Below are 22,816 nucleotides of genomic sequence, written 5' to 3' on the forward strand. Positions count from 1 at the left end.
GTTTACGACGCGCATAACTGCATGCTGGTGGCCAGGAAAAGCCTTTGGCAGCACTGCTCTAGGCTCAACCTAAAAACAGTGGGGCACTATCCTCCCAGTTGTCACACCTGTCTCAGACCGTTTGCAACGGGGCTTTTCACCATCATGTTCGTTTGTTGGCTGGATTTCTGCCGGGAATGGACAACCATCTTGCGGACCTGCTCAGCAGTACGCACCAACAAGTTTATGAATGGGAACTCGACCCACAAGAAGTCCATCCTTACTTTCAAAAGTGGAAGGGGAGGGGGGGTCTCCTCACATAGACCTGTTTGCCAGAAAAGAAAACGCAAAATGAAAACGCAAAATGCCCACACTCCGCATCCTGGTTTCCGGACCCTTTATCCAAGGGCAATGCACTATGGATGAGTTGGTCGGGGATATCAGCCTATGCTTTTCCACCTCACCCTCATTCCATTTCTGGTTCGGAAACTCAAACAAGCGTCTCTCACAATGACTTCTGTGGCTCTCACTTCTGCGTGTCAACACTGGTTCACAACGCTCCTTTATCTCTCAGTACTCTGAATCAAGGACCAATGAGGCACTCGGACCCCAAGATCATGAATCTAGCGATTTGGCTCCTGAGATCTTAGCGTTTGGTTATCCAAGCTTACCATCAGAATGCATTATGTTCTTAAATTCTCACGCAGACCCATAACGAGAACCTTTTATGCTGCAAAATTGAAGCATTTTTTTTTTCTATTGCTAACTTAAATATCAATCCTATCAAAGCCTCTGTGCAAGACATGATTTACTATTTACTTAATTTACAAAAGTAAAGGAAAAACCACCACTACAGGAGTAATCCGGTCTGCAGTGGCTGCTTTGGTGTTCTAGCCATAGATTAGAATTTACTGTTTGACTAACAGGCGTTTTATTTTTGTTTTGCAATTCTTGCACCCTAAGAGTCCCTTGTGTACCCACACCCTTTTACCTGATTAATTAACTTACCCGTTTCCTATAGTGCACAGTTTATAACTCTGCTCAGCGAAGGAAGCTCCAAGCCTTCAAAGGATTTTCCCGCAAGGCTGTTGTGGTGGTCCCAAGTGAGGAGGACATGAAGAGAAGGCTGGAGCTGCGACGGCAGGAGGGAGGAGAAGAGGTCCCTGAGCATGTGCTATTAGAGATGAAAGGTATGGAACCCATATATTAAAGGTTTATTTACGTTCTGGCTGCTTGATGGGTAGCTATAGAGCAGTAAAGTAAGTAGATAAAGTATCCAACCAATTTATGGATTATGTGAAGTGATTTAATTGCCACTGTTGAAAGACTCCTGTGTAGTACACTGATCTAAGTTGTAAGCAAGTCTGCTCTCTCATCCTTGTCTTAGCTCTCTATCCTTCAGGACTGCTTGAGATTACATAACGGTACAGGAGGGCTTGTAGAGCCATCAGTGTCGCATGTGCCATCTCTGACTATCGCCAGTGGTACAGTGTTACTGTTACCTGCAAAATCCACAGTGTGTTACATAAATACAATGGCTGCGGGAAAGTTGCCTTTTGGTTACCAAACAGATAAGTTTGGAATAATTGCTGCTAGTAATTTTAAAATAGTTTACAGTGAAAACTTTGGAGTTAGGCAATGTTGTGTATCCATTGCAGCATCTGATGCCCCCATTGCAGCATCTGATGCCCCTTTAATTTATGATGTCCTATTAAAGAGCCCGTGACCCAGTGTGCTGAGGTTTGTGCCACATTTATGATTTCTGTTTGAAATATGTTGAGCTTTTCATTTTAGTTATGGAAGTTTACCAAAAACTACTTAGTCAGTCTGTGCTTTTTCCAGGGTTTCTTGTGATCTCCCAACACTCCACTCCAAATGAGACCTTCTGCTATTCGTATGTTTAACTTTACACTTAAACCCAGCTGTAATTTCTCCCTCCCTCTTTCCAGCCAACTTTTCCCTCCCTGAAAAGTGCGACTATGTGGACGATGTTTTGTATATTGGCCTGCCAAAGGAGGAGGCAGAAAAGCTGGTGGCTGCAGACAGAGAGGAGGCTTTGAAAGTGCTCCCCCCACACGACAAGCGAGCAAATAGACGGAACAACCGCAACCGGCCTTACCGTGGCTTCGGGCAAGGCAGCAGTGGTATGTCCCTGTTGTGCAGTGTTAGACTATTCTGTCCTTGAGTGGTCAGTCCCACATAGTATGTGTGTGTGTGTGTCGTGGGTGAGTGTCCATGAGGTACTGTTAACTATTTGTTTTCTTCCAGGTGGGGGCTCAGGCAGAGGATATGACAATCGTCCATATGCACAACAGCAACAGCAGAACTGGGGTCAGGCTGGAAACCGAGGGGTAAGTCAAAATACTGCATATATTCTATATGACATCAGACATACTTTGTCTCCACCCATGCACTTCTTGTTTATGGAAAAATCCAGAATATTTATCTTTCCAATGCCCAACTCCTAAAGAGCCAGGGTGGAGGGTGGGTGTGCTTAGGATTTCAGTGACTGTTCCGATGATGCAGAGCTAGGACTAAAAGTAACCTTTTCTCTGCATCGTTGATTCTTCATTGGTAATCCTAAACACCTGAATAGAGTGGCAAGCTTTAAAGATGCACCAGTGGGTGTTGGCCTTGGCCAAAAGGAACCACGTTATAGCAATCGTTCTTTAAATGTGTGTGTGTGTGTATACAGATATATTCATGCTAAAAATATGCATATCCAAAAATGAAGTATAATACAAATATGTATTTATGTAATGTAAATTGTCTTAATCTTTGTACTTGTTGTATATAAAGGCAATACTGCCTAGTGAAAGTCTAAATCGATTCCAAGTCACTGCTCTACAAATGTGCTTAATAGAAACATTTCGTAGCCTAGTGGTGGAATCGCTTTTACTCTAGAGTATTTTTGGGTCTGTCTGGGAGAAGCTTATTCGCTAACTGATAGGTTGTGATTCATAATGCTATCCACTTAGCAGTATATTGTTTATTGTATCCTTGTATAATCTAATGTAATAATAGCTGATTAGACTTGCGGATCTCCATGACTTTCTGGAGACAGAATTTTAGAACTCTTGATATCTAAGTGGAGGGATTGTTAAACCAGAGTGGAGCTGTTTGGGAAAAGAGCCAGTAAAATAGATTTGGCCGAATTAAGTGAAACTCAAACTCTACCGTTGGGAGGAATGAACGATTTGTGCTCATTACTACTCTATTAGAATGACAAATATTATAAGGCTCTATAGTTAATAGAGCTTGGATTTTGCTAACTCTTCAAGTGGAGGTTGTAGTTTTTAAAATTGCCACTTTCCAACAACGATGTAATATAGCTTTATAAAGGGGTTCAAAGGGGAGTACCCATTGTTTTTAATAATACCGCATTAGTTCTCTTGGAGAACGCTTTCGAAAAATAATTGACTACTTGGGCCTTTTAGGAAGGATATCTGTAAAGGATATTTTCTGTAAGCATTAATGGCTGCTAGGAAGACCTTTTTATTGAAAAGTATAGTTTTGATTTGGCTAAATAGAGTAAATAAAGTATGGCCTCCTTTTGGTAAGTAATAGGGTTATGATAATTGTTTTGGCATATGCAGAGTGCTTGCACTTCATGAAATAACATTGTCTAGATTATTGGAACAAATTAGATTCCTTTATAATCTCCATCATTAATTTGCCAATACTACTTCGACGTGACCACTCCACCCACTTACTAGCTGCTTGAAGATCCATGGAAATGAAATGAATTATTCCTCCTGAAGGTCACCCATTTTATTAGTTGCACATTTTGCAAGAACACTGAAATGAGGAATAGACTGATAACCACATTTCCTGCAGTAAAATCACAATAGACCTGGCAAATAGCAAAGAGTTGCATTTTTAAGTCATGGCGCTTTGTTGCATAATGCAAAGGCTTTGTCGCCCTCACACACATTTCAGCCCTCTTTGTTAACACTTCTGGTGTAGCTTCTACCCCCTCACACCTGGTCTCAGCCCGGCACCTTCTTTGTGCTCTCAAACACACAATAGTCATAGTGAGCCTAAAGTGAGTGACAGAAATGTAATGCAAGACTTTCCTGAAAAGGTTTAGTTTATACGTGTCCTCTGTTTAGCGTAGCATTCATCTTAGCTGAGCTGGCTTTACAATAGATCAGCACCTCAGTGTAATGTGTGGCCGCTGAAGTCTCGCTTCTTCGCCCATGTCAGTCATCCTCCTCTGTGCTTCTACATTTTCTTCATTCCCTACAACTGAGAGACTTTTAAAAAAACATGATTTTGCCAAAATAGACAAAGTCCGTTGCAAATGTAGATTTGCAAGAAACTGAAAACTCCATTCTTCTGGAGAAAATGTGGCCTCCCCCGAATGCATTTACATAGCCAGACGCATTTTAAACTCAATCTGGCACTTTTATAAACAGTTTTGTTTTGCTCCCATCTGCCTAACCTTACACCCAACCTCCAATTTTATTGCCCATATTATCATATTTGCTTACTTTAATTCAGCTAGGACACATTGAACCCCAAGTCTAAGGATATATACATTTCTTTTTTTGGTATGGTTTGAATCTCTGGTCCCGAGATGCTTTTGAAGCCTTTTCTTGTGACCTTGGCGTAATATGCTCCGACATGCCTGGGCCACAATACTGATGCACTCCAAATTGGATACCAAAGATATTCCCTTTAGTTGCATGACTTGGGGTAGTAGGTTGACGACTTAATTCTTACTTGAAGAACTGATACGGCGTGGAATCCCAAACTTGGTGTAACTTTCTAGTCAGTGCCATACTTTCATAAAGTGAAAATTGAATTTTTAGCAGGTAATTGCTACATGTAGACTTTGATGAACCAGGTTACAACTACAAATGTCTTTTGTGCGCTTGTAGACTCGAACCTTTCGGTTAACATTAAATCCTCTAAGAATATTCCTAATGGTGATGCATCGGGTCTCCAAATAAGGACATCTGCCATGAAAGTTGAAAACAAAATGAAGAGTTAACTAATCAGTTTAAACAATAAAACTGATAACACTGTAGATTTCACCCTCCTTTGACACATATATACAGCACAGCAATAGATCAAGAAGGGTGATACCTGATTGATTTTAGTGCTGTTTCAAGTTCTGGTTATGTCATGTTGATTTGTATTGCGCACTAATCACAGAGAGGGCAATTCAACACTGAGTGTGTCCTATGGTGCTTATGTGAAGAGCCAGGTCTTCAGCTTTTTGCAGAACTCAAGAAGTGAGGAGACACTGAAGTGTTGAAGGAAGTCGATCCATGTCTTGGGTCCGTTGTAGAGAATGAGCAAGTCGGTTTTTCTTTTGCGCATGCGGCGAGTGAGGCAGAGCATAGGTGTCTGATGGGTTGGCAAAAGTGTACGCAACTGTTCAGTATTCTGGTCCTGTGTTGTGAAGTGCTTTGTATGTGTTCGTGAGAAATTTGACTTTCCTACTCTTGCGAATGGCGACTTTCAAAAAAGAGTTTCCCAGAAAACCATAAAGAACTGGGTATCAAACAGTATCAAAAAGAATTCCTTTCTGTGTTACTCACTTTCTATTTGTGACCGGAAGGCCTACACACTAATATCACTTTTTTAGTGTTCAATAGTGACACGGATAATTGTCTGCACAAAACTAGGGTTACTTTTGTCTCTCAAATTTTTATTAAGTTAAAAACATTTGAATTCATTTATTACTTAACATTTTATACAAACATATGCTCATATAATAGTTCTCTAATACATATAATAATTCCTGTAATGGTTTCAACTCAAATTAAAATAATCAATACAGAATAATATTCACACATTAAAAAATAACATCATGACATCAAATATAAAATGATGGAAGAAAGTCCTTTGACGCGTTTCGGTGCTTTGTGCTGTTTTAACACCTTCAGGACAAAACTTTTACTTAAAAACAATGGTTCTTCATTTTTGAATGTATTGTCCTCTATCTTATATAGTGGATCCTCTTTGTAGTTGGTAGTAATATGTGCAAACCTCAGTTTCTTTAAAACGGGGAGAATAATATCTCCTGTGTCTAATTCAATTCTTGCGACTTTAGGTCTGCGCCAGATCACTTGTAGTTGTTTGCTTGGATTTAACCTTTAAAATCATGTATGAGGTCCCTGTATGATGCTCGAAGACGGGTTTTCTTCTCGTCTTTAGGGTTTCTTCACTTTATACCCTTATGAGTGTGTAGGGATATTCCTTCTTGCAAGGTTGCCAGATAGCCGTAAACACGGAGCGATCGACAATTCCTCTCTCCCGTAGATTAAATCCAAGCAAACAACTACAAGTGATCTGGCGCAGACTTAAAGTCGCAAGAATTGAATTAGACACAGGAGATATTATTCTCCCCGTTTTAAAGAAACTGAGGTTTGCACATTTTACTACGAAGAGGATCCACTATTGATCAATCCTCAAGGGTGCGGAATCTTAAAGATATAAGATCGATGACAATCAATTCAAAAATGAAGAACCATTGTTTTTAAGTAAAAGTTTTGTCCTGAAGAAGGTGTTAAAACAGCACAAAGCACCGAAACGCGTTGACAAAGGACTTTCTTCCATCATTTTATATTTGATGTCATGATATTTTTTAATGTGTGAATATTCTGTATTGATTATTTTAATTTGAGTTGTAACCATTACAGGAATTATTATATTTATTAGAGAACTATTATTTGAGCATATGTTTGTATAAAATGTTATGTAATAAATGAATTCAAATGTTTTTAACTTAATAAAAAAAAAAATTTGAGAGACAAAAGTAACCCTAGTTTTGTGCAGACAATTATCTGTGTCACTATTGAACACTAAAGAAGTGATATTAGTGTGTAGGCCTTCTGGTCACAAATAGAAAGTGAGTAACACAGAAAGGAATTCTTTTTGATACTTGCTAATGGCGAGCCATTGAAGCTTCCTGCTGTGATGTGGGTGCGGCTTGGGAGGTCGAGTATGAGTCATGCGGCTGCATTCTGTATGGTCTGTGTAGGAGGAGTTTGAACAATCTGGCAGTGTTGCCATAGCCCAGCCTTCTGAGAGCAGGATTTCTGCCTTTTTGGAGTTTAGCTTCAGGCAGTTGGCTCGCATCCAGTCTGCTATCATGATCATGCAGTTGGTGAAGTTGGTTCTGGTGGAGTTTGTCTTGTCTGCCGGGGAGAGGATGAGTTTGGGGTCATAGGTGTATGAGAACTGTGATGTCGTGTGATTGGATGATGATGGCCAGCGGTGTCATGTATATGCTGAACGGAGTAGAGCAGAGGGGCATCCCAGTTTCTTGGTCTTTGATGTGAAGGATGGCAGCCTAACCCTTTGGCTTTTTCCAGGGAGGAAGGAACAGATCCATTTGAGAGCGGATCCATGTATGCCAATCTCGTGGAGTCTTCTGATGAGGGTGTTGTGGTGTGGGCGACAGTATAGAAGGCCGCAGAGCGGTTGAGCAGGCTACGGGCCGCTGCTTCTCATTGGTCCCGGATGTTTTGAACGTCACCAGTGGCCACGACGAGTGCTGTTTTGGCGCGCTCTCTCTTTCTGAATCTTGATTGTGTGTTGACTAGAAGATGGTGAAGTTCGAGGGGGGAGGGGGGGTTGTGGGTTGCTTGTTTATAGCCTTCTCACTTTGGCTGGCTAGGAAAGCAGGGATATGGGTTGGAAGTTGCTCAGTTGATTTGGGTTGGCTGTGGAATTCATGAGGAAGGCGCTGATTTCTGCACATTTCCATTCATCCAGGAAAGTGGCAGACGTGATGGAGGGGTTAATGTGGGTCAGGGTGGTGCTGATTGGTGATGTTCCCAGTTTGTAGATGTGGTGGGGGAATGAGTCTGTTGGGGCCCTGAGTGGATGGTCTGCATGATTGCCGCTGTTTTGTTTCTGGTGATGGTTATCTATTCGGTCAGGTGGGCATCGTGATTGGTGGTGGGTAGGTTAGCAATGAGTTCTCTGGGTTGGTGTGTGAAGTTAGTGTAGATGTTAACAATTGTGCGGTGTAGAATGTTGGATAGGTTGTCGCAGAGTTCGTGGAAGGCAGCAATTTTGTTGACAGTAGGTGAGGTAAAATCCTTGACGATCAAGATCTTGCACTGTTGGGGCTTCCTTCTATGAAGTTCACTGGTGTTTTTTTTTTTTTTTTCTTGGGGTCTCTAAATTGTTGATCACAGCGTCTGAGTACAGCTTTGTAGGTAGTTCTGTCGTGGCTGGCTATCCATTTCCCGTCTAGCTCTTTACAGTGTTTGGTGTCTCCGAGGTCTTCTGTGGACAAGCTGGCTGCTTATTTCATCTACTAATGTTGTTGGGTTTGAGTGTGAGGGTGTCCGCAGTTCTTAATCCAGTTATTGATGTCCTTGTCGAGGGTGCCTGTTGGGCTAGGCTGATCAGTGCTGAGGGCCCTGGGAACAGGCTTATTCTGTCATTTTGCCCCAACTGTGGCTTAGATTCTTAAACCTGGTAGGGGGGTGTTCTTGAGGTGTGTTGATTTGGAAATGGATGATAGTGGGCTGTCTATGTGGGCTTCGTGGTGGAGTTGTATTGATGCTGTTGCTTGTGGTCAAGATGGGGTCCATTGTGTGTCCTGCGGTATGTGTTGGTTCTGTGACAAGCTGGGCGAGTCTGATGTTGCTCAAGCATTCGAGGAGTGCTGTGGAGCAGTTGTTGTTCCAGTCTTACAGCTGAAGTTGAGGTCCCCGAGGAGAATGTAGGCTCTGGCGTCGATTGTGGCAGAGTGTCAAAGTCTGTCGCGTGGCTGGTAAAGGTGGCAAGTGGTCGGTACATAAGGGTTCCATTCAGGGTGAATTTTTTCAGAGATTAGCAGACGTTCTCCGTGGATGCTGTGTATTTGATTGATTCCTTGTAGATGAAAGAGAGTCCTCCTACAGGCTTGTGAAGTTGGTCCTGTCGAGAGGTCTTGTAGCCCTCTGCTATTGCCTTAGCGATGTCTGCTGTTGATGAGGAGTTGAGACCGGTTTCTGTGGTGAAGAGGATGTCTGGCGCGCTGCTGCTCAGAAGGTACCATTTTTAGTTCTCGCCTGACCCAGTGCATGCGCTGGTCTGGCGAAACATTTAGTGAGGGCTCAAAAAATGCTACCATGGCCAGCCTAGAGCTACAGTGCATGTGCACGGGCGCGCGCTTAGGAGCCGAGGCGCCAAATGGCAAACCTCGTCATACTCATTAAGCGCCCGAGATCACTTTCGCCCGCGATCACTTTAGCAGCGCCCCTTTGATATTCTCGTTCAAAGAACATCAAACATCAAAGAAGATAGTGTTGTGTTAATGCTTTGATGCGCCTGTTTGCCTTACAATATGCTTTCTCTTTCCACAAACTCGATGTCTGTATTCCTTTATTTTGAGATGCTTTTAGTATTACGGTCACACACACAACCACAACCACCCACACACAACCACCCACAGACAACTGCACCAAGCATTGGCATAGTCCAGGTCTCGCCTTTGGGACCTTATAAGTGTTTAGCCACGGAACGGTTGTACCAAGGATATTGTGCTGCCTAACTAAATACTTAGAAGGTCCCAAAAGCGAGACCTATTGGCTATGCCAATGCTTGTTCAGTTTTGTTTCCCAAGTGATCATGTGTTGATATGCATGTGAGTGTGTTGCTGTGCAGGTTTGTGTGGTGTAGGGTAGGAGTATATGCATTTCGTTGTTGTGTGTTGAGAGAGGATGTTGATCGCATTGCTAGTATTTGCTTGGGGGTGTGGGTGGGCGGCTGCTGGAGAACTGAAGGAGAGCTGCAGACCAGGATTCCAGCCACTGGACATAGTCCAGGTGTAAACAGGTGCAGGTGGGCTTGCCTTCAGCACTTCCGTGTTGCAGTTGTGATTAAGTAAGTCCTTGGAGGAGGGAGGAGATCAGGGTGTCGTGATGTTATTTACTGTGGTGATGGGAAATAAACCTCTTGCGTGGCTTCTTTTAAAGACTGTTTTGGTAGGGGGGAAAACAATATTATTTACTGTCCAGATGGACGGTGGGAAATTCAGTGCTGTCATCCTGTGCTGATGAGTGGTGGAGAAAAATGCAGTTATATTACTAATATTCATTTTATGTCTTCCAGAAGTTTGTTCATATATCAAGCCATGCCTTGAAAAATTATAGCAATGTTACCACAACTGCAGGTTCAGTGATTTGAATAATCTACTTGATCTAACTGCAATGTGCTTGACTTCTAAACTGGTCTCAAATTGCGTGATCCTAGGCAAATATTTTATTGATTCGCCTTTTTCTCCATCGATCACATGAGAGCACCTTCAATGTGTGGTTCAGCATGTCTGCTCTGTAAAAACATCTTTTCGAGTTGAGACTAAACTTTGCTCCATGTAAAATCAGAATATAGCCCATATAAAGGGTACCCGTGACCACTGACTTGCTTGCCACTTAGTTCACTAATAGAATTATCATCACGTGGGGGTAGGCATTTCTCAGCTTCTGTTTAGATGTGTTTACTTTTAAGAAATATATTACTGAAGCATGAAGTGGTAGTGTACTGCCATTTACGGGCAGCTAATTTTCCATTGAAATGGCCACAAACTTTCCCAGTGACTAGCAGTTGTACTGATAAAATTGTACAATCTGTGTGTAAATTAGGTTTCATCAAGTTCGAGGCATGTGGGCTGCTGAATTCATATCTGTGCATAGTCCGCCACCTAGTGTTGGGTCCGGATGATTGCACATTGTTGTCCTGGAAGAGTCTTCGAAGTATCACGAGATAGGTGGCTCCTCCCCTGGACTACAGTGCGCATGGGCATCGCCTCCATCCCCAGATTGTTTTTTTCCGCCATTGGGTTCGGATGTGTTTCGGTTCCCTCTATCGGAACCGATAGTTGTTCTACTTTTTACTCGAGGCCAAAAGGTCTTTAGGCTGGGCGTCGGTATAGTTGCGTTCGGGTTTCTTACTGACTCTCAGCTCCGATCTCTTACTGCCCTTCCACGTGCTTTCGACGCGGACGGGCCTACACTACACCCTTTGCTATGGAGCGGACTCCATTCAAGAAGTGTCCGCTGTGTCACTCTAAATATTCGCACCTCGACGTGCACCCCGTGTGCAATACATGCTTGTCACCGGATCACCGTGAAGACACCTGCATGGCGTGTTCGAAATTTAGAAGTAAGAAGACTTTAAAGATTCGCCGGGCTAATCGGCTCCAGGCTCAATTGTCGGCTTCGGCACCCCACCTGATGACATCTTCCAGGAATCTGTCGAGGGGGAAGACGACGTACAAGGGTCGGACTCTGGCCCCGCGTCCGAGGAAGAGACCTACGACGCGGATGAGGAGGCCTACGACGAAGTCTCCGGCGAGGTAGGGGACGACGAACTGGCTTGTTACACGATGGGGGATAGCTCGGAGGAAGAGCATCCCCAACCAGACTCCGGGGTTACTCCCCGTCATACGGCCCAGGTCGAGGGATCGCCTTCGGGCCTTACCCAAGATCTAACTATGAGTCCTACGTCCCCGCCTCCGGGCCCGGTCACGGACATTTCTAAGAAGAAACCGAAAGTGAAGCCAACTGGTCTCGCACCCTCGGATGCGAAACCGAAACCGAAAGTGGCGTTGGTGAAGAAGGTTCTGGAGGCGTCAACTTCCACGAAACCCAAAATGGCCGACTTGAAGAGCCACGCCAAAATGGCCGACCAGAAGAGCCACGCCAAAATGGCCGACCCGAAGCCCTCTGGGGCGGACCCGAAGACGGCTTCGAAGAAGCGTCACGCCGACGGTGCGCCTAGCCATGGGGCGTCGGCCCCGAAGAAGAGGCCTACCGGCTATCGGGCTCTCGGAGACGAAGAGTCGCTCGAGCCGGTTCAGCCCTCGGCATCCCTTACAAGGAAGGTGGGGGAATCCTTAAAGCGGATCCAACAGTCCACTGTGGTTGCCAGCCAGGACACTGTAGTGCCTAGACCCACGCCGAAGCCTGCTAAGGAACAAACGCCCATTCGTTTTACCCTTCCACCCAAGTCGGCGCCGAAGGCCTTCGCGCCTAAACAGGGCGGACACTCACAGGAGGTATTGACGCCGAAAGCTGCCTTGGTGGTGTCTAAGCTTCGGCTCCAGCCGCTTGCGGTGGAGGAACGTCGTGAGGTGATCATCGACGCCAACACCGGAAAATTGTCGCTCCTCAAACGAAAGATTACGTCGGAGCCGGCCTTGGAACCTTTTAGGCTTCCACTCAAGAACAAGAGGTACTCTGCGGACTCTTCGGCTCTGATGGAACCTCTGTCTCCACAAGCCCTGGAACACTCGCCGGCCCATTCCCCCGTGCCTGATGTGGACGAGGAAGAGGCCGAGTACACCTATCCTGCGTACTCGGATCCGGAAGAGGAGCATGTGCCCTGGACAGCAGGAGGCGACGCAGACGACCCGCAGTCGGGGCAGGACACTCAACTTTTCGCCGCAAAGACGTCCCCGACAGAGGACTCGGCGGCCTTCAATGCATTAATAGAGAGAGCTGCAGCGAACCATGACGTCGAACTGCACTCAGACCCCGTGGATGCGGACTTCTTAGTCGACACCTTCTCGGTAGCCGAAAAACAAGTCAAGACACTACCGATGCTTAAAGGGGTGCTGAAGCATGCACAGGAGGTATTCGAGGAGCCCACCCGGGCGCGGGTGGTCAATCCTCGCATCGACAGGAAATATAAAGCGGCGCCCACGGATCCCACGTATATTAAGGGACACTTGCCATTGGACTCCCTGGTGGTTTCCAACGCTCGAAAGAGGGCGAATTCGCAGACTACTGGTGACGCTCCTCCCCCAGACAAAGAGTCCAAGATCTTTGAGGCATCAGGCAAACGCATTGCTGCACAGGCAGCGAACATCTGGAGGATCTCTAACACTCAAGCCCTGCTTGCACGTTATGATAGGGCCCATTATGACACATTAGAGGCCATCCTGCAACACTTGCCTGACCAATACAAGGAGGCGGGGGAGATGCTCATTCAGGAGGGTAAACTCATTACAAATGCATCCATCAAATGTGCCCTAGATGTGGCAGACACTGCCTCCAGGGCTATCAATACAAGTGTGTTACTTAGACGCCATGCCTGGCTTCGAATTTCGGGGTTCAAACCCGACATACAAACCACAATATTGGGTCAAACAGTGAATCCTGACCATCTGTTCGGCCCTGAGGTGGATGCCTCCCTAGAAAAGATGAAAAAAGATACCGAAACTGCCAAGTCTATGGGGGCTTTACAAAGTCAGCAGTTTCGGGGTGGTTCCTTTCGCCGCTCCAATTCAAGAGGCACCTCGAGGGGACAGGCATCCCAGTCCACACAATACTACAAGGGTAACACCCAGTCCTCGTATAACAACAACAAGGGCAGGGGTGGCTACAGAGGCAATAATATCAAAGGCAGGGGACGTGGAAACAATGCATCCAGGTCCACCACCACCAACAAGCAGTGACGTCTTGTCACTTCCCCCCGATCACACGACACCTGTCGGGGGGAGACTCCAGCAGTTCCTGCCGGCGTGGAGGTCCATCACCACGGACAGGTGGGTGAGGTCTCTTATCCAGTACGGGTACTGTCTAGAACTTACGTCCATTCCACCGGACATACCGCCAAGAAGCCGTGCTATGTCCGACGAGCACTTGACCTTGTTGCAGCAAGAAGTTCTGGTCATGCTGCAAAAAGGGGCAATAGAGCTCGTTCCATGGCAAGAACGGGGAACGGGGGTTTACTCCCTGTATTTTCTGATCCCCAAAAAGGACGGATCACTCAGGCCGATCCTGGACCTCAGGCCCCTGAACTGGTACATCAACTCGGAGCACTTCCATATGCTCACATTGCAGCAGGTGCTTCCCCTGCTTCAACAGGGGGACTTCCTAGCGACGCTGGATCTGAAGGATGCCTATTTTCATATTCCCCTGCATCCTTCCCACAGAAAGTATCTCAGATTCATGATCTTAGACCAGCATTACCAGTTCAGAGTCCTGCCGTTCGGGGTCACCACGGCACCGAGAGTATTTACAAAATGCCTAGCGACTGTGGCGGCGCATCTCCGTCGCCAGCACGTCCATGTCTTTCCATACCTAGACGACTGGCTTATTCAGGCAAAGACGGAACAGCAGTGCGTAGACCACGTGTCACGCACCATTCACCTCCTGCACGATCTGGGATTCTCTCTGAACTACCCAAAGTCCCATCTCCAGCCCGCCCACGTGCGACAGTATCTGGGCGCGACAATCGACACTCTGGCAGCCACTGCGCAGCCGAGTTCAGTGAGAATCGCCAGTATCCAGGCGCTGATCCAACGATTCAGACCCCAACACTCGCTTCCAGCGAAGGTGTTCATGCAGTTGATAGGCATGATGGCCTCCTGCATCTCCATTGTCCCGCACGCGAGACTACATATGCGTCCGCTTCAGGAGTGCCTGGCACGTCAGTGGACTCAGGCTCATGGGCAACTGACAGACCTAGTGTTGGTGAGCGGTCGGGCGTACAACTCTCTGCATTGGTGGAATCCACAAAACCTTTGCAAGGGCCGACCATTCCAAGAGCCTGTCCCACAGATCATCCTGACGACGGACGCCTCTCTCCAGGGATGGGGAGCGCATGTACTCCACTACACTGTGCAGGGACTATGGACACTTCAGCAAAGGAAGATGCACATCAATGTGTTGGAACTGATGGCAATCTTCATGGCCTTAAAGGCGTTCAAAGTACATCTGTGCAACAAGGTCGTGTTGATCCGGACGGACAACATGACGGCCATGTACTACATCCAGAAGCAGGGAGGTACACACTCTCCACAGCTGTCTCATCTGGCTCAGAGCATGTGGAAGTGGGCCATTCAGAGGAACATCTTCCTCATGGCAGAACATCTCCCGGGCAAGGACAATAAAATGGCGGATCTGCTCAGCAGGCACAGCCATCGGATGCACGAGTGGGAGATACATCCATCAGTTCTCCAACCGTACTTCCAAAGGTGGGGTCATCCAGAGATAGACCTGTTCGCCACAAAGGAGAACGCAAAATGCCAAAGCTTCGCCGCCAGATTCCCACACCCCCAATCACAGGGCAATGCGATGTGGATGAACTGGTCAGGCAGATTTGCGTACGCTTTTCCCCCAGCACCTCTGATACCGCTGGTGGCACGCAAGCTCAGGCAACACTCGATGACGCTCATCCTGGCTGCTCCAACGTGGGCTCGCCAACCATGGTACACCACGTTTCTGGAACTCTCCGTGGTACCGCATCAAAGGCTTCATCTCACTCCCAGCCTTCTGACGCAGAGCCATGGCGACATTCAGCACCCAGATCCGCAACAGCTCAACCTGGCGATCTGGCTCCTGAAGTCCTAGAGTTTGGCTACCTCAATCTTCCTCCCGATTGCATGGACATCATTCGGGAGGCAAGGAAGCCCACTACTAGAGCTTGTTATGCGGCTAAATGGAAGAGGTTTGTCGTCTACTGCGTGGACCACAGCATTGACCCGCTAGACGCTTCCATTCAAAACATCATATGTTACCTCTTTCACATGTATCGTAGTAATCTAGCTTACTCTTCCATCCGCATTCACCTGTCGGCTATGGCAGCATACCTCCAGAATAGGCAGCACCTGTCACTCTTTAAGGTCCCTGCTATCAAGGCTTTTCTGGAAGGACTCAAAAGGGTCATTTCACCAAGGACTCCACCAGCTCCAGAATGGAACCTCAATGTGGTTCTTACAAGGCTGATGGGTCCTCCCTTTGAGCCACTGCACTCTTGTGAGCTCCAGTTTTTAACTTGGAAGGTAGCGTTCTTAGTAGCAATCACATCGCTACGGAGGGTTAGCGAACTGCAGGCGCTCACCATCCAGGAACCTTTCTTCCAGGTACATGCTAACAGGGTGGTGCTCCGCACTAACCCTAAGTTCTTACCCAAAGTGGTCTCACAGTTTCACATAAACCAAACAATTGAATTGCCGGTGTTTTTCCAAAACCCAGAGACGCTGGCGGAGCGTATGCTCCACACCCTTGATGTGAAGAGGGCCTTGATGTACTATGTGGACAGGACAAAAGATTTCCGCAAAACCAAACAACTTTTTGTTGCTTTTGCCACACAACACAAGGGAAATGCAATCTCCAAAGCAGGAATCGCTAGATGGATAGTAAAGTGCATTCAGATCTGTTACGCTAAAGCTAAGCGCACTCTCACTATCCCACCGAGGGCCCACTCCACTAGGAAGTTGGGGGCCTCTATGGCTTTCTTAGGTAACATTCCCTTAGAAGACATCTGTAGAGCAGCCACATGGTCTACCACTCATACTTTCACTAAGCACTACTGTGTAGACGTGCATTCCAAACAACAGGCAGCTGTTGGTCAGGCTGTTCTAAAAACGCTTTTTCAGACTGCTGCAGCTGGCACGGGCGGCCGCCGCTAATGGAGGGACTGCTATGTATTCTATGCACAGATATGAATTCAGCAGCCCACATGCCTCGAACTGCAAATGCTACTTACCAGTATGCATCTGTTCTTGGCATGTAGGGCTGCTGACATTCATATCGCCCACCCTCCTCCCCGGCGCCTGTAGCAGCTGCAGTATGTATTCATATACACACATATGCTCATAGCATGGTCATCACTCACTTTCTTCACTCCATCTCTGCCAATGGCTAAAAACAATCTGGGGATGGAGGCGATGCCCATGCGCACTGTAGTCCAGGGGAGGAGCCACCTATCTCGTGATACTTCGACTCTTCCAGGACAACAATGTGCAATCATCCGGACCCAACACTAGGTGGCGGACTATGCACAGATATGAATGTCAGCAGCCCTACATGCCAAGAACAGATGCATACTGGTAAGTAGCATTTGCAATACTTATCATTTGCACATCGCCCGTTAAGGTGTTCTAATTTGTTTTGATACTATTAATCTTTGTTTACATAACCCTTCATGGTTACAAAAGTGGTGCTTTCCTCACTGCTATGTTTTGAAATATTTGTACTGTTAATTTACAAGCTCTTGGACTGTTAGAAAAACACACTCCATGTACCGCAGCACAATGGTCAGACAAGACACTTTACAAATTCCTCTAACTTTACAGTGAGAAAAATGGTGAATGAGTACTGGGGTCAGGGGAATCTATTTTGGATGCTCCTGCTTTAGCATGGCACGAGATCGAGGATGAGTAAAGCTTCGACATAGTGGCAGTGTATGTCATGCATTTGTCTCATTGGAGGATGGAAACAAGGCTACATTTAAAAATCCCATGAGCGCCTAGTTAGAAAAAGACTGCTGAATAGTTCTTTCTGAGTACTGCAGTTTGGTAGGGGGGTGAAGGGTTGGAGCGTAATTTCTGTTTAAAGTGAAATTTCTCTGCAGGGCCTTCCCATCTGTCTATCTCTAAATATTGCTACAAGAAGACTGACAGTTGGGTGCAGAAATCACTGTGCCCCTTTTGAGGTACTTCTGATTGGTGCCAGTCCCTTTGTCACCCGCGGTGAGAGGTGCCACCACTTTGCACAAAGGTGGTATCTAAGAAGTCTGAAAATGACATTTAAAAGCAAACTAACACAAACATGTTATGAAGCCCTATACAGTGAATCCACATTTCCTGTCTGGAAAATGTATTTGAAAGTGGGATCCAAACTACCATGCTTTGTTCCAGTTGCAAGCTGTTCCTGCCTATGTACTCCAGAGTACTTAAAGATTTAATTAGCAGCTGAACAGGTGACTGGCAGCCAGTCTCCCAGAGTTATGGGGACATCACCTAAAGTCAATGTAGGAAGCTGGCTCTGTATCTACATAAGTGTGCACAGAGTCTAGTGGATCCCAATAGATACAGCAGAGGCTAAAGTAGGACATACCTCTTTTGCGGTAGTGTGGTTGAGCAGTCAGGCTTATCAGAGGGTAGTGTTAAACATTTGTTGTACAGTCAGGCAAGAAATGTCACGCTCAGACTGAATCCGGACCAGGTATTTGTATAAAACGTTGTTACTTTGTTTTTTCTTTCTAGAACTAAGATTCCCTTAGTAGCAGGTAAGTAAGACTTTCAATACATTTATATTTTGCAAGCTACAGTGTATGCTGGTTTTGCAGAAGCATAAAACTTACTTTGCAGTAGAGGAAATGGGTTATACCACTGTAGACTACTTGAAATTACTCCACATTACTATCAAATTAATTACTTTGTAGTTACTATTCTAGTTTGGCATAAAACAAACTAGTAACATTGTCTAAGCATCACAGGACATCACTAAGCAGGTCACCTCTTTTTAAAGACACTAAGTTACTTTTGTTGCTGTACAAGACAGTTCAACACGGATGATTTGTCAGAGAAAACCCACCATACAATCCTATGGAAAAAGCAAGTGTTAGGTTTACAGTTAAGTAAATTGTTTTAGATACGGAGTTTTGGGGGTAGAACCAAGGTTCAGCTTGGCACTCAAGGGGCAGCGGCACTAGTACGACCCTGTGGCAGGGTGCCAATGTTATCCAATAGGGCACCTGGGTTGGGGGTTGCTCAAAGCCAGGCCATTCGGCCCTGGGGTTCAGGGGAGAGCAAACGGGGTCCCAAGTTAGCACCAATAAACCACCACCTGCTGCAGCCGGGTGCAGGGTGCTTGAGAGGTGTTGGGAGCCCAGTGCAATCCTATGGAGGGTGCCAGCTTTGGATTTGGGTTCCAGGCTATTCCAGGAAGTCTTCTGGGAGGAACCAACAGCTGGGCAGGTAAGTAGAGATGTCCCTCGACATCGGGACACTTCGGGATCGGGTCCCCCAGGACACAGGGTCCGAGACTACAGGGTGCCTTTTGAAGTCCGGAATCTGCTTACCGGTCCGGTTGCAATGGAGGGAAGTGATCATGAAGAGGCTGCAGTCGGCGACACAGAACCTTGGCGGTGATGCCCCTCGATGGTTTGGGGGTCCGAACGGATAGGGGACCACTTACCAACGGTAAGACATGGGTCGTGGACGACAGGAGCTGAGGTAAGTCCTGCAGTAGGGGTTGGATCTTTTGTGGACAGGGATGCTGTCCTCGGTAGTCTCAAGTCATAGTTGAAGTGGGGGATCGGCCCTCAAGTCTGAAGGTTGCTGATCCATTTTGGACACATCGGTTTTTCGAAGCTGCAGGCAGGCCGGTAGGGCTAGCACCAGCCAAGTCAGTTGGCCCTGGCGTTTTCACTGCTGCGGCGTCTTCGGGTTAACAATCTTCTTAAGGCGTCAAACTGGTTTCTGGGTTCAGGGCTGCCCCTAAATACTGTATTGAAGGGGTGTTTTAGGGGTCTCGAGGTAGTAGCCAATGGTAATCTGCAAGAATGGTGGGCACTGAAGTGAGCTTCACCTCTTCTCCTCCAAATTAGGGGTGAGATTGGCAGAGGCGGGCACACCTGGGCTGTCCAGGTTTTTCCCACTGAAAAGGGGGTGAGGCAGGAAGAGGGCGAGACAGGAAGGGAGCCTGCTCCTAAAAGCAGGAAAGGCTGGTGGTCGCATCGCAAGGCCTGCAAAGCTCCTCTGCCCCAGATGTCTCTTCCTGACCTGGGGGGGAAGTGTGAACACCTCTGACCAGGAAAGGTTTTGTTTCTGGGCCCAGGGAGCGAAGGCTCCCACCCCAGGGTTCCAGAAACTTGTCTCATGGTGGCAGGCTGGTGTTCACCAGTTAGGAAACCACCAGAGGATTGTCAGGGGTCCCCTCTAGAAGGGACCCCTGAGTGCAGGGAATAATAAATGTGACCGTGGAATCGCTGCAGGTTTATTATCCTGTGACGTTTGGTCATTACGGGTTTCCTAGCACCATGATAGCTTTACTGAATCCTGAGATGTTTGGTATCAGTTTCCAGACCATATACTCAGGATGCTTTACTGAGCACTTATAATATCTAAGAATGGACTTGGATATTATAGGGGCCTGTCTGTTAATGCAGATAGGGTATCGCATGAGTGAAAGTGCACCCTGACTTAAGGGTGACTTACCTAGGCCTCATGCAGTGCTGGGTAGGCATGGCACACATGGATGTGTTCCATGTTGACTCTTCACTTTAAGCTGCACCAAAACCCGTAGGCTGCAATGGCAGTGGTACATGTTTGTGGTGAGAGGTCTTTGAGGGTGGCATAATACATGCTGCAGCCCTCAGAGGCCTTTCCCTGGCTACCACTCCCATGGCTGCGCAGTTACCCTTTACAAGGGACTTACAGGTAGGCCAGAGTTGTGCCAATTGTGGAAACAATGGTACAGGTTTTGGGGAAAGAACACAAGCCCTGGGTACCTTATTGGCAGGGAACCAGGGTGCACTGGGTCAAAGTGCATCAGAAATCTGGCAAAAAAGTGGGGGGGTTACTGCAACAGAAACCCACTTTCCTACAGTCAACACTTTCCGTAAGAGGTGATGGTGTGCCTGAAAATTCTGTCTGTGGCATGTATAGCTGTAGATACACATGCTGTGCATGCTCCTGCCATCTAGTGTTGAGCTTGGATGTGGACAGCTTATTTTTTTCCAAAGAAGTCTTTAATCACAAGATATGGTGACTCCACCTATCACTGCCAATGCTCATGGGCATCTGCTCCTCTGTTTGGCTTGGGAGGTCTGGTTTGGACGTGCATCCTGCAATCTCCGGTTCAATATCATGTTCTTTTCGTCACCGGTACCTCTTGGTTCTTCCACCCTGATTCCGTGGACTCCTCTTCGTCGACCTAGACAACAAAGTTCTTTCCTGCCCCCTCTTGGGGCCTTCTCCATGCCATCTTCCATGAAGAATGCAGACTCCAGGATGCTTGATCCATGATGCTTTTGCAGAACTCTCCACAGTGCCATTCGAAATTCCCCATGACAGATCACCATTGGTACTGTAACTTGTGCCTTTTTACCGGAGCAACTCAACCAACTATCCGACCACCTGCACTGAAGAAATTGCTCAAGATCCGACCAATTTGCTTTGGCTTCCAAGAGTCCTTCGGCACCGAAAGGCCATTCGGTGTACGATGTACATAAGCCAACATCGGCAGTGTTAAGCATCCATAGCCCCATTGTCAATTGGGTCTGAGGATTAATAGCAGCTAATAGTGCTTCAGCTCCAGGGGGCGCTTAACACCCGACATCGTCTCGCCATCCACCTTTACTTTCTTTCCCAGAAACTGACCTTTGTGAAAGAGCTTGCTCAAGCATCCTGCTTTTCACCCACATTGAGGAAGCACTTAGGCACCCTGCACTACCTCCTCCTCTTCCTCCACCACCTCCTCAAACACACAAGGGATCACCATGCTACTGTTATGGGTTTGCCTGGTGGGGTGGGTCCTTTAACCCCCTTGAGCCAGACGAGGTATCGTTTGATGTAAGATCCATCACAGACTGGTTTTCGTGCCAATAACCGCACTGTCTACATTGTTAGCTGTTTTTTATGACATTGGTAGGTATGGGTAAGGCCGCTTCCATTATTTTACCTTTCCACGGCCTTCAATACAGTCTTGAATAGCCGGTTAATTTTAAAATGTATGATACTGGCTTACATTCGGAAGCTCGCCAATGGTTTGGTTCCTTCTTAAAAAAAAAAAAAATAGATCGTACTCCGAGCAGCTCGGCACTTTTAGATCCCATTCCCACAAATCAGCTTGCAGAGTCCCACAAGGCTCATCTTTGAGCCTGACTCCAACATTTACGTGGCCCCATTATCACAAAGCGTAAGAAAATGGGTATTTGAAGTCTGCAGTTATGCCGACGATACCAAATGGAAAATTTCATGGGGTGAGAGACGTGAGGAAACCCAAGGCAAGTTTCAAGAGTGCCTAACCGAAATAGGTTGGATGACCAGTCATTGCTTTAAAAGTTCAATGCAGATAAGACTGAGATCCTGCTATTCGGTGTGTTAGCCTATTTTGGGAGGCCCTTTAGTGGCCTAAATCTCTGGGGGAAATGCCAAGAAGTCTGCCAAAAACCTTGTGATTGTGGACGACTCTTTCGGTGCAAGAGATTGTCAAGGCCTCTTACGGCAAATGCCTCGGCATCCTCAAATTATTGAGAAGGTTATTTAACTGGATTCCAATGCCTTGGCAGAAAATCCTAGTCTGGCCTTGATTACTAGCCATTTGGACTGTGGTAAATCCTCTTTGTGTGCATGGCATATTTCCTCTTTACAAGATTACAATTGAATCCCCAATGCCGCAGCCAAGCTAATTTGTAACCTAGACAGATTTGGCTTGGCATCTGCAAATAAACCAGTTCTGGGGACAACGACCCAAGAGACATCAACACACCTATAGCTACGGACCCAGACCTGTACGTAACAAAGCCATCCCCTTGTTATGATACCACTTCATATCACAAGATCATCTGCAGGGGTTCAACCATGTACACGGTAGAGATTCATAGTGATCAAGAAGAAAAGGACCCATGAGTCCGTGTAGTACTTACTAATGCTAAAAGGCATGAAAAGAACTGCTCCTAAAACCTTTAAAGACTCTGTAAAAGCTAGGATAATCTACCAGATATCATGGGCCAACTTACACCATACTCTGGTGGTTCTTACAGGCCAAAAGCGCTTAAATGCACAGGGCCCTGGTGATGCTCCTTTGCCAGATAACAAGAGCAGAAAGATTGATGCAGCGGGCAAACGTGTCACTGCCAAATCTTTGAACGAATGGAGAATTGCAAAGTATCGGACTGCTCCCACAGCATGACCGTGCTCCCTGAGATAAGATCGAGGAGCTCCTCCAACACCTCCCAGTTGAGTTCAAGAAGCTGGGACATAACTGTCAGAAGGGACGCTCATTTCAAACACCATCCGCTATGCCCTAGAAGCAGCTGACACAGCAACACAGGGCATTAACTTGAGTGCCATGAATAAATGCTGTGCCTGGCCGCATGGCTCTGGTTTTAAAAATCATCTCAAACTGCCTTTCGTTGGGCAGGA

General features: G+C 46.6%; 1 protein-coding gene across 1 annotated transcript in view; it reads left to right on the top strand.

The window, feature by feature from the left end:
• The window catches only part of LOC147659656 (uncharacterized), a 47,643-nt gene that overhangs the window by 18,827 nt on the left and 6,000 nt on the right, over positions 1–22,816 (top strand). Inside the window, exons 10-12 of the mRNA XM_086951573.1 lie at positions 1,001–1,169; positions 1,929–2,123; positions 2,248–2,330. Coding sequence (XP_086807699.1) covers positions 1,001–1,169; positions 1,929–2,123; positions 2,248–2,330 — 447 coding nt within the window. The remainder of the gene's footprint in view (positions 1–1,000; positions 1,170–1,928; positions 2,124–2,247; positions 2,331–22,816) is intronic.

The sequence above is a fragment of the Lissotriton vulgaris genome, unplaced genomic scaffold (assembly GCF_964263255.1).
Source record: "Lissotriton vulgaris unplaced genomic scaffold, aLisVul1.2 SCAFFOLD_9328, whole genome shotgun sequence".
Classification (NCBI taxonomy): domain Eukaryota; kingdom Metazoa; phylum Chordata; class Amphibia; order Caudata; family Salamandridae; genus Lissotriton; species Lissotriton vulgaris.